Source organism: Gekko japonicus, unplaced genomic scaffold (genome assembly GCF_001447785.1).
Source record: "Gekko japonicus isolate JY-2015 unplaced genomic scaffold, Gekko_japonicus_V1.1 scaffold615, whole genome shotgun sequence".
NCBI lineage: Eukaryota > Metazoa > Chordata > Lepidosauria > Squamata > Gekkonidae > Gekko > Gekko japonicus.
The window spans coordinates 265,383-278,965 of NW_015161969.1; the positions used below are offsets into that span (position 1 = coordinate 265,383).

Genomic DNA, 13,583 nt, shown 5'->3' on the forward strand with positions numbered 1-13,583 from the left:
GGGGCAGGGGAGGAAGCGGGAGGAGGAGGGAAGCCCCCCCCATCCCGCCGGTTCCCCCCTGTCTCCTCCACCCCCCCTCTCGATTTACCCCCCCTCCCTGGCTCCGAAGCAAGGCCCAAGCGGTGAGGGAGTTCACAGAGCGTTCCCTATGCATGCGCAGGGGACGCTCTGTCACTTTTGGGGGGATTTAAGTATCCCCCCAATATTTTTTCCGGTTTTTTAGATTTTTGTGCACACCTGGGGACTGCCCTAAGTGTGCACGAAAATCTCCCTCCCCCCCAGGTGCCCCCGATGTGCGGAAATAAGTATCCGCACGCAAGGGGCCATGTTGGGAATTAGATATATAGATAGTGCAATCCTACATCTAATTATAGCCTTCTAAGTACACTGAAGTCAAGGGTGCAACTCTGCTTAGAATGGCACTATTAAAATGGGAAGAGTGGTATGTGTGAGGGAGTTGAGTTACTAATCCTTCTTGTTGCTTCCTTGATCAAATTAGCAATTCCCCTCCTTTTTCCGTCAATTTTTTTAAAAAAAACTTGGCAATCAGTCATGAATATCCTGGCATAGTTAGTGCAACCCCAAATATCTCATTTTGCAGAAATTGTATTTGGGCTGTTCTAGGGGATCACAAGTTTTTAGTGATCTTATTGGGAATTTTTATACCAAGAGGAAAGGAGGAGGAGAAAGTCAGGAAAATTCAACCTTGGTTTTAAAGCGTTTGTTTCACTACTCCAAACTGTGAACCATGAAGTTCTATAACAACTTCCAACCCCATGTCAAGCTTTTCCAAACTGAGGCTGTGTCACAATCTTCTAGGAAAATTATAATGGGTTTTATTTAGTATAAGGATGGAAAGCATACAATATTTTAAAGAATCATGTTCTGCCAAACTTGTTCTCCTCTGTGCAGAAAACAAAGATCCCTTGACAAAGCGATTCTGAACTTTTAAAAAAATCCAGCATGACAACACTTTAAAAAAACAACAAAAACCTTAATTTACAATAAGCAGGGTAAATAGCAAAGTTAAAGAGAAACCACAAACATTCACAAATCAACAACTGATATATTTACTCCAAGCATTTATAAAACTTTGTATCTTCCTTTGTTGGTTGGTTGGTATGAATTTTGCTGCAAAAGAAAAAAAAAAAGGAGAAGCATGCAGTCAGATACATTATTGATGAACTGGGTGAACTAGCACAACTAGGACAATTCAGAAACAACTATTAAAATATACCTAAACAGAAATGTATCAAGGTAAAAAGCCCAAAAAATAATGGAAAGCTCAATAAAGCTATAATTCTTGATGTTATGAACACCAAGACAGACAATACTGAGCAAAGCAGGAAAGTGTATGCTGTTCATCAAGCAATTTGTGTTTCTAGTGAAAGGAAAACCTTTCAGGTAAAGAGAAAATAAAATTGAGTCTATTGGTTTGGGCAGGTAAAAGATGTTGAACAACAAAACGAAACTGACACTATAAAAGCATTTGGATAACACAGATTAGAGTACCAAATCAAAAACAGCAAAAACATCTCCAAAACCTTTCACATAAGACTGGAGATGAACATGTTTGCTAACTCATTAGAAGATGTTTCATGACACAAAAGTCCCTTTTTTATTCTGCCTCAAAATAAAAGAAGATAAAATAATTTCTGGATTTGCAGTATCGAATATACTTTAAGGTATTATTGGGGATTTAAGGCTGTTATGCTATCAAATTATTAAAATTTCTGAAGTGATTAGAAAAGTTGTACATGCTACTTTCAGGAACATTTAACGTACCAATCTGATGAGCTCCTCTTTGATGAGTCTAGTGATTTCTGCTTTTGCTTTCTGCACAGCTAATTCATTGGCACCTGGAAGCAGACAGTCAAACTTTTAAACTTTTTATCAAAATGAAGCAAACTATACAGAGGGCAATACATGGCACTGGAAGCCAAGAAGATATTTCAATAATTCATATATGAGGATGATAAACATATTTTTTAAAAGATTATCAGTATACAACTATCATTCTTAATTGTATCTAACAATCAAAAGCATTTTATTTTGCAGCAATTGAAGCTGGTGTAAATCCAGGCAATCACAAACAGAAACAAAGAGACTGATTTAAATCAGTGATATATAAAGCTTCCCATTGGCTTATATATTGCATAGAAAGCCCAGTGGGGAAAGTGACACTGTACAGCAGCAATCCTTGCAAAACCATTCCTCCTTCAGGCCATTTTTATGCTTGTCTACATTATGTAGGAGTAATAACATTCTCTTTTCTTATGGCATACCACCAGTTTTAAAAGTATTACCACAGTGCCATTCAATACTAAATTAATTACTAGTACTCTTTTTCAAATTTTATGATGGCGCCGTAATACCTTCTTTTTGTGCTTCCAGGTCACAGTAGTGATATAACTAATTTCTGAAGCCAGGCAATAAACAGCAATAAAACTAAGTGTTGTTTAAAATATGTAAACTCTTGATGATGTAGGGAGTTCCCAGAACAATTCCAGATGTACTCTGTGAGGTGTCTAGAACAGGAATTATTTCATGTCTCCCCACATCAGAAACACAGCAGCTCATTACAGTAGGTCATGGAGAGTCACCATGGGGAAAGATGCTCATTACACAAATCTGGTAGCATGTGGACTGACCACATTTGCTGGTTTCCTTACCTTAGTGTACAAGTAAATTCTGAAGTACTGGCTTACATAAAAAATGGTGTTTATTACCACAACAGATTGATCATCACTACAGCAGATATTCTGCAGCATGAGGTAGGATTGCATCAAGTATATTTTGTGTATATACAATATTATATATATTGTGTATATAATGCAAAGTACATCTTTGCATTAAACCCTGCTCCCATTTCACTGAGATCAGTACATATAACCTGCTGCTTCTACTCACCTAGAACAAGATATGATCTTTTTCTGTATTGAAGCAGCAGGAGTGGTGTACAAACTGTACCAGTAAATATTTTTACTACAGCACAACTCACTTGATACTGGCATAATTTCAGTGCTGCGTATGTACCATTTCCTAAGTACCTAAGTACCATTTCCTTTCTACTAGCCTATAACGATACCAGGGTATATTATCATCAGATATGGAGAGTAATACTCACTCTCTATGGCCAAGTAAATTTTTCGTTCTCCCTCCTTGGGCTCTTTGCCTGGAGGAAAATATGTTCCTCTGATGGTAATGGCGGCTTCAGAATATTCACTTATTCTGTGCAGTGCTTCCTTTGACGTTACCTTCCACCTAGCAGTCTGTGGAACAAAAGATGCAAAGGAAAAGATATTGGGTTGGGAAGAGATACGTTGCCAATTTCCACAGACTTCCCCCTTGAACTACAGCCTCCTGAGCTGCACCCATACAGTTCCCAAGAGTCTCCCAAGCCCTAGGAACAGTGTTTCAGGGAACACGGGGGGACTGCAGAAGAAAAGGAGGGGATGGAGAGAAAGATCCGTTCTTCAAGCAAAGCTCTGCTCACAGTTCTTCAGATAAAACTCACTGAATAGTAGATCTAAAAGATAAATTCCTAGGCCAGATGACATCATAAAAGATAGTAGAATTATCAGAAAGCAAAAACAGTGTTTCAAGTCTCATTAATTAATAGAACCAGTACATTACAATTACTAATTTCTCATTTTTGTACTGAAAAAAATGGTACGTTCAGAAAATTAAAAGGCTGCATAGGACCACAGAGGAGATGTAATGAAAAAGTCTCTCTTGCCTGTGGAAAGTCATTGATCTCCAATTCTTCCTCATATCTCTTAAAAGACTCATTTTGTCCCCCTTCCTGTTTTTCCTCCTCTTGTTTCTCTAACGGCACATAATTGAGCTTGGCATTGATCTTCTCAGCCAGCTGCTCAGCTATGGTTTTAGCAGACACAGTTGGAGCTTGAATTGTACCACCTCTCAGGATAGCGTTTGTCGCTTGCTGCATCACATCCTGTAGTGAGGTATTTTTTAAGAAAAGAAAAACAAATTTCAGAAACATACTACAGTACAAGTCAGTAGGAAAAAGTAGTCAAAATTTCAGCATTATTGTCTTGCAATGTGTGCACACATACACATTAAACATTCTGTGTGCAAGTGCAAAGTGCTAGGTTTTTTTAATTATATAAATCAGAATGTAGAGATAGTTATCTCTGAGATAAACTAAGTATCAGTTACTTTGAAATAACAATGCTTGTTTATATGAATCAGGAATTTCAGGACATTTCAGCTACCTCACTGATTGTTTTGGGTCATTCACAGATCAGTATCTATTTCTCTGCATGCCCTGACCTGGATAGCCCAGGCTAGCCTGATCCTGTCAGATCTTGGAAGCGAAGAGGGTCGGTCTTGGCTAGTATTTGGAAGGGCGACCTCCATGGAATACCACGGCTGCAACACAAGAGGCAGGCAATGGCAAACCACTTCTGAAATGTATCTTGCCTTAAAAAGAAGTCTAGCTCACTGCCTAGTGGTGCATAACGCTAAAAAGCTAGAACTTCAGGCTGCCAGACAATCTTAGGATCTCCTGGCCATTCTACACACAATGCCATACAATAATAATTATTATTCTCTGCATGAGGAAGATCACTTACATGAACTCCTATTTTCTAACGCCTCCTCTCCCTCAATTTCAGTACAATTTACCCCTTGAATAGGTTGATGCATTGTTATCCCAAGATAACTAAATTACTTTAAAAAGGCATTCTGACTGTCACAGCAACAGCAAGTTAAGAAAGCAGACACAGCAGACTTCATATGAAATGTTTGGTACGGTTATTGGCAGAACCATGCAATTCTTTTTTTTATTATTATTAAAAATTGTAATACTAAGAACCATGCAATTCTGATGTTCATTTTGAAATCACATACACCTATCAGAAATGCACTACAATGGGAGATTGCTCTCTGCAGAGCGCAGGTCCCACCTGGGATGGCATCTCCTGTAGCCTGGTTTAAACCATGCTGCAGGAGAAGCCAGACCCAGGATCTGCTGTGCCGCAGGGTGATCGCTCTCCACAGCTCACAGATCCTGGCTGGGATGGCTTCTCCTGCAGCACAGTTTAAACAGGGCTGCAGAAGAAGCCAGACTCAGGCTCTACATGCCGCTGGGAACAGTTGCCCTACGGCGCACAGATCTGGCTTCTCCTGCAGCCCGATGTAAACAGGCTGCATGAGAAGCCAGCCCAAGCCAAGCTGGTGGGAACAATGTGTTCCCCCGGCACAGCTGATCATTGGGCTTCTACAGTCTCTTTAAACTTTAAAGGGATTGCAGTAGAAGCCCGACAAACAGCTGAGAGACAGGAGCAGGCTCATAGCCACGGGGGGGGGGGGGGGGGGGGGAGATGGGATTTTTCCTGCCCCCTTCTCTTCCGGTTCCCCCTCCCCATGCTGTTCTCCTCCTCCGCTGCCCTCACAGTAGACTACTCAGCCAGGAGGGAGCAGGGAGGGGTAGAAAGTCTGGGGCAAGTAGCATGCTGTCCTCCTCCCCTGCCACCCTTGCAGCAGAGTACTCAGCTGGGAGGCGGCCAGGAGGAGAAGGAAGCCTGAGGCAAGCAGCGTGCTGCCCTCCTCCCCGAAGGTCAGTTTGTGTGTCACCTTGGGCTTCTTCACCGGCGATGCCTTGGCGTGGCTGCTTGAGCACGGTGGCAGGCCCAGCAAGGCCGTGGGATGGAGTGAGCTCCTGCCAACCTAGCAGTTCAAAAGCAAGAAACTGCAAGTAGACAAATCGGTAACACTTCGGTGGGAAGGTAACAGCGTTCTGTGCGCCTCAGTGTCTAGTCATGCCAGCCACATGACCACGGAAATGTCTTTAGGCAGCGCTGGCTCTTCAGCTTGGAAATGGAGATGAGCACCGCATCCCTAGAGTCGGATTCAACTGGCTTTCGAGCAAGGGAAACCTTTACCTTTACCAGCTGGCTATTTGGATCCGGGCCTAAAGTTGGAAGGGGACTCCACCTTGGAACTATGAACTACTCCCAACTTTCTGCCCTACAAGAAAGAAGCCTTCCCTCATTCACAAAACTGGTACCAAATATATAATATGAGGACAAACACCCACAAAATTCAGCCAGTAGCAAGCAAAAGTAGCATAAAATAGACAAAACAATGTCTTTTATTAGGCTAAAAGCTGCCATGTCAGTTCTTAGGCCAGACTTTTGTAACAGCATTAGTGCCGAACCCAAGTAAGGCACTGATTTTCACAAACTTTTAATGTTTCCTGTGGCTAAGGCTGCTGAGCCAACGTTCCCTGTGTTCTTGTCCATCTGCAATGAACCCACTTTAGCATGGCCAGACAGGAGAGCTGGTCTAAATGTCTCAGCAACAGACATGCTCCCAGTTTTGCCATACTGCAGCCGTCTCAGCACTATAGCAAGACAGAAACTGTCAGCTCAACTATATTGGTAATAGGGACACATTCCCTAACACTACCCCACCACCTGCAAACATCATGTAGCATCGCTTGCCCTCAACAACGCTATCTGCCATGTAGCCAAATATTACTGGTTAAGTGAGGGTGTGATGTCACTGTGTTCCCTACAACCTACACTATTCTTGATTGGCTGGGGCAGAGGAAGGCTCAAGTCAGCTACATGGTGCCAAAAAGCAGCAACAGAGGCACAAACAAGAGCTGTGAATCCCTATGAACAGCAACTAAAAAAGGGATACTAATTAGGGAGTTTAGCTAGTTTTAATGGCTTTCTCTCTGTATTTTACAAACACAGAGCAAAATACCACCTCTGTCACAAGTGCAAATTTTAGAAATATGTTTCAGTGCTTGAAGAGCTAGATTGTATACATTTTACATTTGAACTAAGTTTATCCTCTAATGAATAGAATGTCTGTTCAAAGCAAATAGTGATTGACAACTGGATCCAATGACTCCCTTCTGCTAAGTGAGCATCTTCATTTCCCTGAGAGAAAGATTATCACTTAATGGAACAGAGTTTTTTGATCCAACCCGTACATATTTATGAACAAGCACCCCTTGCCCCACTCTAGTTTTTCTTTGTGATTTGGTGCACTTCTCTCTTTTTAATGTATTTTATTTATTCTTGTTTGAGGCCAAACACAGATCAGTTACTATATATTCTTGTGTGGAGTGTGTTAGGAAAAAAGCCAATTCAATTTTTATTGAAAATGAATGTAAAGCATATACATGTGCATGGAGGAAAGCACTGCAAATCTAAATCCCTGAGTAATAGCAGGTTTTCAGCATGCCAAGAGCCATCCACACAAAAAAGAGAAAAAAACTTGTTCATGCAGAAATTCACAAATTGGTTTATAAAATGTGACTAAACTAATGTTAATTATACCCCTTTAAAGAATTATAAAACATTTTGTTCTTTTACATTATTCCCAATTAGTTATAGCATTTTGAAATTCTGCATCAACAGTCACATAAAGAACACTTCAAATATTGCAAACAGTTACACAGTAAAACTTCCGTTATCTAGACCTCCCATATATGATTTCCTTTACCTAATGTCTCCCAATCAAATATGTGGAATGAATTTATATACGGGCAAATTCTGCAGGGGTAATTCAGCAGTAATTTAGCTAAATGCTTGTGTTAGGCACAGGAATAAGAGAAGCAGGAATTTTTACTTCTGCTTCAAGACTACAAAACCTGAATTAATTTTTTCACTATGAGAATTTATACCTGCATGGAAACAAATCAAAATGTAAACCAAGGCCTTCAAGCCAATAAGGCTGATGGTAGTACAGAGCTCTATGACACATGCTGTCATTATTTACATTTCTCGGGGTGTCCAGACGATGAGGAATTTGCTGCATAACTGTTAGCAAAATATAAACATTCAATATAAGTTTATAAAAGTTTGCTTTGTAGAAGAAGGTGACCTTAAATTGAAAAGAGACCAATACTTGTGCCTCGGCTCCAAGATTCTTCTGTGCATTGATTCTCAATGCCAACCTCTTAGCAATTTCTAATTTTTCTGCATTTCCAGCAGTTGGGGCAGGAACATTAGATGTTCCGCCTGATGATGCCATGTCCTTAACTCTTTTCTTTGAATTGAACATGCTTTCAATCTGTTCATCAATCTATTAAAAAAAGAAAAGTCAATGAAATATAATGTAGAGAAACATGTATCAAAAGGGAAATAAGCAGCATGCTAAAAAATGCAGGTAAAGGTGAGTCTATTCCATTTCAAATGAAGCACTATATCACTGGGAAAGAAGTTTATTATCTCCTTTTGAGTTGTGGGGAAAAGTGGAAAACCTTTATTGCAATTTTTTCATCTTAATTGAAACAGCAAATAACATGAGAATTCAAAAACAGATTCTCAGTAAGACATAAATGAAAGAGAAAATTTAGATGACATGAAAAAGCAAGTACATACATCAACTGCTGTATCCTCATCATCAGAATCTTGCAAGCCAAGTGCTGCTTTTTGTAGTTTCTTTCGCTCATTAGCCAAAGCCTCCTCCGTTTCATCAAATTTGAACCCTTTGCCAGAGAAACCACTGCTCTTTTTAATTGTCTTTCCCTCCTAGAAAGGAAGCATCATTGGTCAAACACCACTTTCTACATAGAAATACTCCTTTTTAAAAAACAGAGATCTTTTCTGCTTATCTGTAAAGACTTCAAGACATGTCGTATCAGGTATTTCACGGTGCCAGTGAACTCTGGTTCTGTCAGTCCAGCAGGCATGTAGAGGGCAAAAGCTACCCCTATTAAAAACCCTGCTAAGCATTCCATTGCACAAATACAGGTGCAGAATTCAAATTATCTTACAGATATAGCTTAAATTAAAATCAAATTGTACTTCAGACAGATGTTCATCCCCAAAACAGAGGCTGAGCTGCAAGTAAAGCAAGATATTTTGCACATGTTAATGTACACTGGATTCTATTGGACAGGGAGAAACATAAACCAACCCAGAACGTGCCCCATCACAAACAGAGATTAGTGTATGATGCTGCCACGTACTGATGAACAAGAAGAAAGATTGTGAATTGGGGGAAAGTCACTGATGATTTCTCTGGGCTGTAACCTTTGAATAACTATCTTCCCTTGGAGCCAGATTAGATCACAAATTATTATTAATAGGGCAAGTCTGAAGGAGTTCCTAGATCAAGCCTATCAACTTTTATCCATATACTACCAAAGTCTAAAAACCAAAGCACTATGTTCAGGGGGGAAATGCTCAAAAATTAACTATATCAATAAAGTCCCAGTCCACACATCTAACAGAATGAAGTGATATTTTAAAATGCTCTCGCTACGTAAAAAAAATAATAATCCTGAAAGTTATAAGAAATCAGCCCCCTAAGAGAACAATTCTGTCCCAGTTTGCTGTTCTAGGTTTTAATTTACAGGGAATACTTTATTCATTGAAAATCACCACCTGAAGTCTGCAGTGGTTGGTACAAGTCCATTCCCCATTTATTAATTTCAACTGAATCAGAACTTCTTCAGATAGAAAGAGTTAAGAGATGCAGCTGTCTTCTGTTCCCTTCCTCCAGCAACTCCATTTGAGGGCCCCCCCACCAACCTAATAGTGAGACTCAGGGAACATTTCTGAACAGCTCGCCAAACAGCATGGGAGGAGCAGGTCTGCATCAAGGAGGGAGAATCAGGTGAAATCATCCACTGGCTTTTGGTGCGTATAATTATGTAAACTGAAACCAACATCAAAAGGATGATTACTTACAGCCTTCTGTTGATCTTTGAAATCATTCCAAAGTTTCTCCAACTCTGCAGGAACTGGAGTACCTGACAACTCCAGAGCTTTAATTATATCACCTGCATATCGTGCTTGATCTTCAGTAATGAAAGTATATGCATATCCCTGTTAATGATACATAAAATTTTATGTATCTGCATGCAAATAAAAACTTCTTTGATGTCTAATTACATATTGTTCAAAAACAAATATTGAATGTTTGATATTTTTAAGAGAAATGGGTTCTAAGAAAATTGTGTATTTAACTATATGTCATCAAAATCAAATTTATAGTTTCATATGGAAACGGCATCTAGCAAAAAACCCTAGTTTATGGGAAAGTTACACTTAAGGCCATTATTCAAGTTAGCTATAGGATAACACACACAAAAATAATTTATGGTTTTGGAACAACTAAATATATGCTACATTACAACATCACCCACGATCTTAAAAACTGCAGCAATTTAATCCATAGGAATACAGTCATCAATGTCATAGGTCTGCTGCTGAGATCTCTAGAGGGAGTGAAAATATCCCACAAACCTTTGTGATGCCTGTAAGCCGCCCTGAGCCTTCGGGGTAGGGCGGGGTATAAATTTAAATATAAATAAATAAATGCTAACAAACAGTATAAGCCTTTTAATCAGACTACAGTTTTGAACATGTAAGAAAAATGCTACATACTTTGTTGCCTGCTCGTCCAGTTCTACCTGCCCTGTGTACATAATCCTCATAATGATTGGGACAACTGTAGTTGATAACAAGCACAAGGTGTTTTACATCAAGGCCTCGGGCTGCTACAGATGTGGCCACAAGAAGTTTGCAGACTCCACTCTTAAAATCATTGATTATGCTGTCTCTATCATACTGATCAATACCTAAAGAAGACAACAGACAACAACAATGTTGAGGAATAGTTCATGCTCTTATTATTCTAGTCAATCAGCTAAGAGGCCTGAAGAGTATACTACCTCCATGAAGTGACAGGCAGGGATAAGAGGCTCTCATTAAGTCTTTCAGTAATCCATCAGCATGTTCTTGCTTATCTACAAAAATGATGACAGCTCCTTTTTCCTGATAATGTCCCAGGAGTTCAAGCAGCTTCAAGAACTTGTTATCTTCCTCTATGACAATCTAAAACAGCAACACAGAACTGCTTTAACTAGTCCCCAATTAGACTGGCCATAAACATCAATAACTCACTTTGTAATGAAAATCAGCTCAATCCAAGCATTTTAGCATTCATGCTTAAGCATCCCAATCCCGTGACTTTTGGCTTAGTTTCTGAAATGAAATATCTACCATCTGATATTGAATCTGGCTGCTTATGCAATATATATGCAAGACCTCCCAACCTGCCATTACTATCCTTTTGCTGCTTTTCACTAATTTAGGAGAAAAAAAGTTTTGATTGTAGGACCACAGAAATCAAGCCGCTATCAACCAAGGAACAAGTGATCTGAAATTCTTTCTTAGACGACTTTTTAATCAGCAAATTTATACCCCACTGTTTCCCCCTCCAAGACTCAAGGCAGACACCGACGTTATAGTGTCATATATTCTATAACACAAAACAAGAACAAATCAATTCAAACTAAAATACACAAGAATGCAACACAAGAAACGCAGACATCAATTAAATGACCTAGAAAACATTTTGTCTTTCTGAATAGGGATGTGCAAAAATACCAAATAAATAATTTATCGGTATTTATTTGGTATTCGTAAAGCCAAATACAAATTCAGGAAACTTTTTGGCTACCCAAAACATTTCCCCAAATTTATTCTGAATTTATTTGGCTTTTTCAGCTTTTGGGTAGCCGAATGCCGACTTCTCTACCCCTGTGGCTTCCCTAGTCAATTTCACTCCCTGCCAGTCAGCTGTGGGAGTGAGACTGACTAGGGAAAGCCAGCCCCCTCTGTCTTCCCTTCTCCAGCTGCCCCAGGGCTGGTGGAGAAGCACAGGCAGAGAGCCCAGCCATGTTTAAATGCCTTTCCCTCTCCCAGTTCAGGAAGGGAAAGAAAGGCATTGAAACATACCCGCCCTTCTCTAGCCACCCCATGGCCGTGAGATAGCTGGAGAAGGGCAGGCAGGGACCCCAGGCTAGTTTCCATGCCTCCTTCCCTCCCTGAGCCTCTCCGCTGCTGTGAAGAGACTCAAGGAGGGAAGGGAAAGACAGAGGGGGCATGTTTAAATGCCTTTCTTTCCCTCCCCAATCGTAGGGAGGGAAAGAAAGGCATTTAAAAATGCCCAGGGTCCCTGTCTGTCCTTCTTCAGGGACCCCGCGACTGTGGAGCAACTGGAGAAGAACAGGCAGGGACCCCAGGCTTGTTTCCATGCCTGCACTTCGCTTCCCCAGCTGCCCCCCCTCCCTGCAGCAGGGAAGCAAAGGGCAGGCAGGTTTCCATGCCTGGGGCTCCTCCCTGAGCCTCTCCGCTGCTGCAGAGAAACTCAGGGAGGGAAGGGAAAGACAGAGTAGGTGTGTTTTAATGCCTTTCTTTCCCTCCCCGATTGCGAGTTGTTCATTGTTAAAGATAATGGAAATTTTCTATCAAGTACTGAGACAATGTTAATTTTAAAGTTAGTACACTTTAGGATTTCTGTAAACAGTCCAGAAGAGAAAAAATAATAATATATATCTAGGATTCTATTTCTGCAAACTATCTGCTAGCATAAAAGCAGGAGGTACAAAGGGGATAAGTTCTGCAACTTACCACTTGCTGTTCTACATCAGAACAGACAACACTCCTGCCACCAACCTGGACCTCAATTGGCTTGCTTAAAATTCGACGAGCTAAAGCCTCCATAGCTCTAGGGAAGGTAGCAGAGAACATAACAGTCTGGCGATCAGGCCTTACATTGTCTACAATGCGCATTACCTATTATAAGAATAAAGTTAAGGTTACCATCAAAATCCTCAAATTAAATTATTCACATTTTAAAATACAGTCTATGTATTCTACAAGAGAAATGCTTCAACATGCATCTGCTTTTAGGTCAGTGGTGGTCAACTGCTTTGGTAAATGTTCCAGAGTTCTGAAGCAAGAGCTAGTGCCCTCTAGTGCTCCCACTGTATAGTACATATGTAAACCCTTGCCCAGATGCCTTGGTTTCCATCTTTCGTAGTTAACTGGGGAGCAAGCACATTCTTATTTATAAATATTATATATCCTGATGATTTATTTTCCCGCAGACAGAAAAAACTCAAAGTGGCATACACAGAGTTATAGGAAAGTCTTCCGTCTATGCACTGACCATACACAGACTTCCTTAGTTTCAGGAAGACTGCTGTCTCATGTGACTTCAGGCCATGATAAAAAGTAAAGGTTCCCTTGCTCGAAAGCCAGTCGAGTCCGACTCTAGGGTTGCGGTGCTCATCTCCGTTTCAAAGCCGAAGAGCCAGCGCTGTCCGAAGACGTTTCCGTGGTCATGTGGCCGGCATGACTAAACACCAAGGCGAACGGAACGCTGTTACCTTCCCACCGAAGTGGTACCTATTTATCTACTTGCAATTTCTTGCTTTCGAACTGCTAGGTTGGCAGGAGCTGGAACTAGAAACAGGAGCTCACCCCGTCTTGTGGCACCCAGGTCTTGAACTGCTGAACTACTGACCTTCCACAGCCTGCAGTTCAGCATCTAGTAATCTATCATCAAGAACATGCTCCTTCAAGGCAATCTGAAATAGCAACAGTAGACCTTTCTCCTCCTCTTCCAATGCCTATGCCACTTGTGACATCATTTCCACCTACATTATTATAAACTATCTGCGAATCATTAGGGGTGCAGTGAAAATTAGTAGGTTTAAACCGAATGATGCAGACGAGGAAACAGGGTGAGATCAGACAACACAGTTAAATATTCCTAGACTAGTTCTGTAGAATGGAGCT

At 40.6% G+C, this 13,583-nt stretch overlaps 1 protein-coding gene across 1 annotated transcript in view; it reads right to left on the reverse strand.

The window, feature by feature from the left end:
- Positions 1-533: 533 nt before the first annotated feature.
- Positions 534-13,583, reverse strand: part of DDX46 (DEAD-box helicase 46) — a 32,920-nt gene continuing 19,870 nt past the window's right edge. Inside the window, exons 15-24 of the mRNA XM_015429655.1 lie at positions 12,411-12,575; positions 10,667-10,829; positions 10,380-10,573; positions 9,681-9,818; positions 8,367-8,516; positions 7,867-8,067; positions 3,740-3,958; positions 3,128-3,272; positions 1,786-1,859; positions 534-1,131 (exon numbers count right to left, since the gene is read on the reverse strand). Of these exons, the coding sequence (XP_015285141.1) occupies positions 1,084-1,131; positions 1,786-1,859; positions 3,128-3,272; positions 3,740-3,958; positions 7,867-8,067; positions 8,367-8,516; positions 9,681-9,818; positions 10,380-10,573; positions 10,667-10,829; positions 12,411-12,575 (1,497 nt within the window). The 3' untranslated portion in view covers positions 534-1,083. The remainder of the gene's footprint in view (positions 1,132-1,785; positions 1,860-3,127; positions 3,273-3,739; positions 3,959-7,866; positions 8,068-8,366; positions 8,517-9,680; positions 9,819-10,379; positions 10,574-10,666; positions 10,830-12,410; positions 12,576-13,583) is intronic.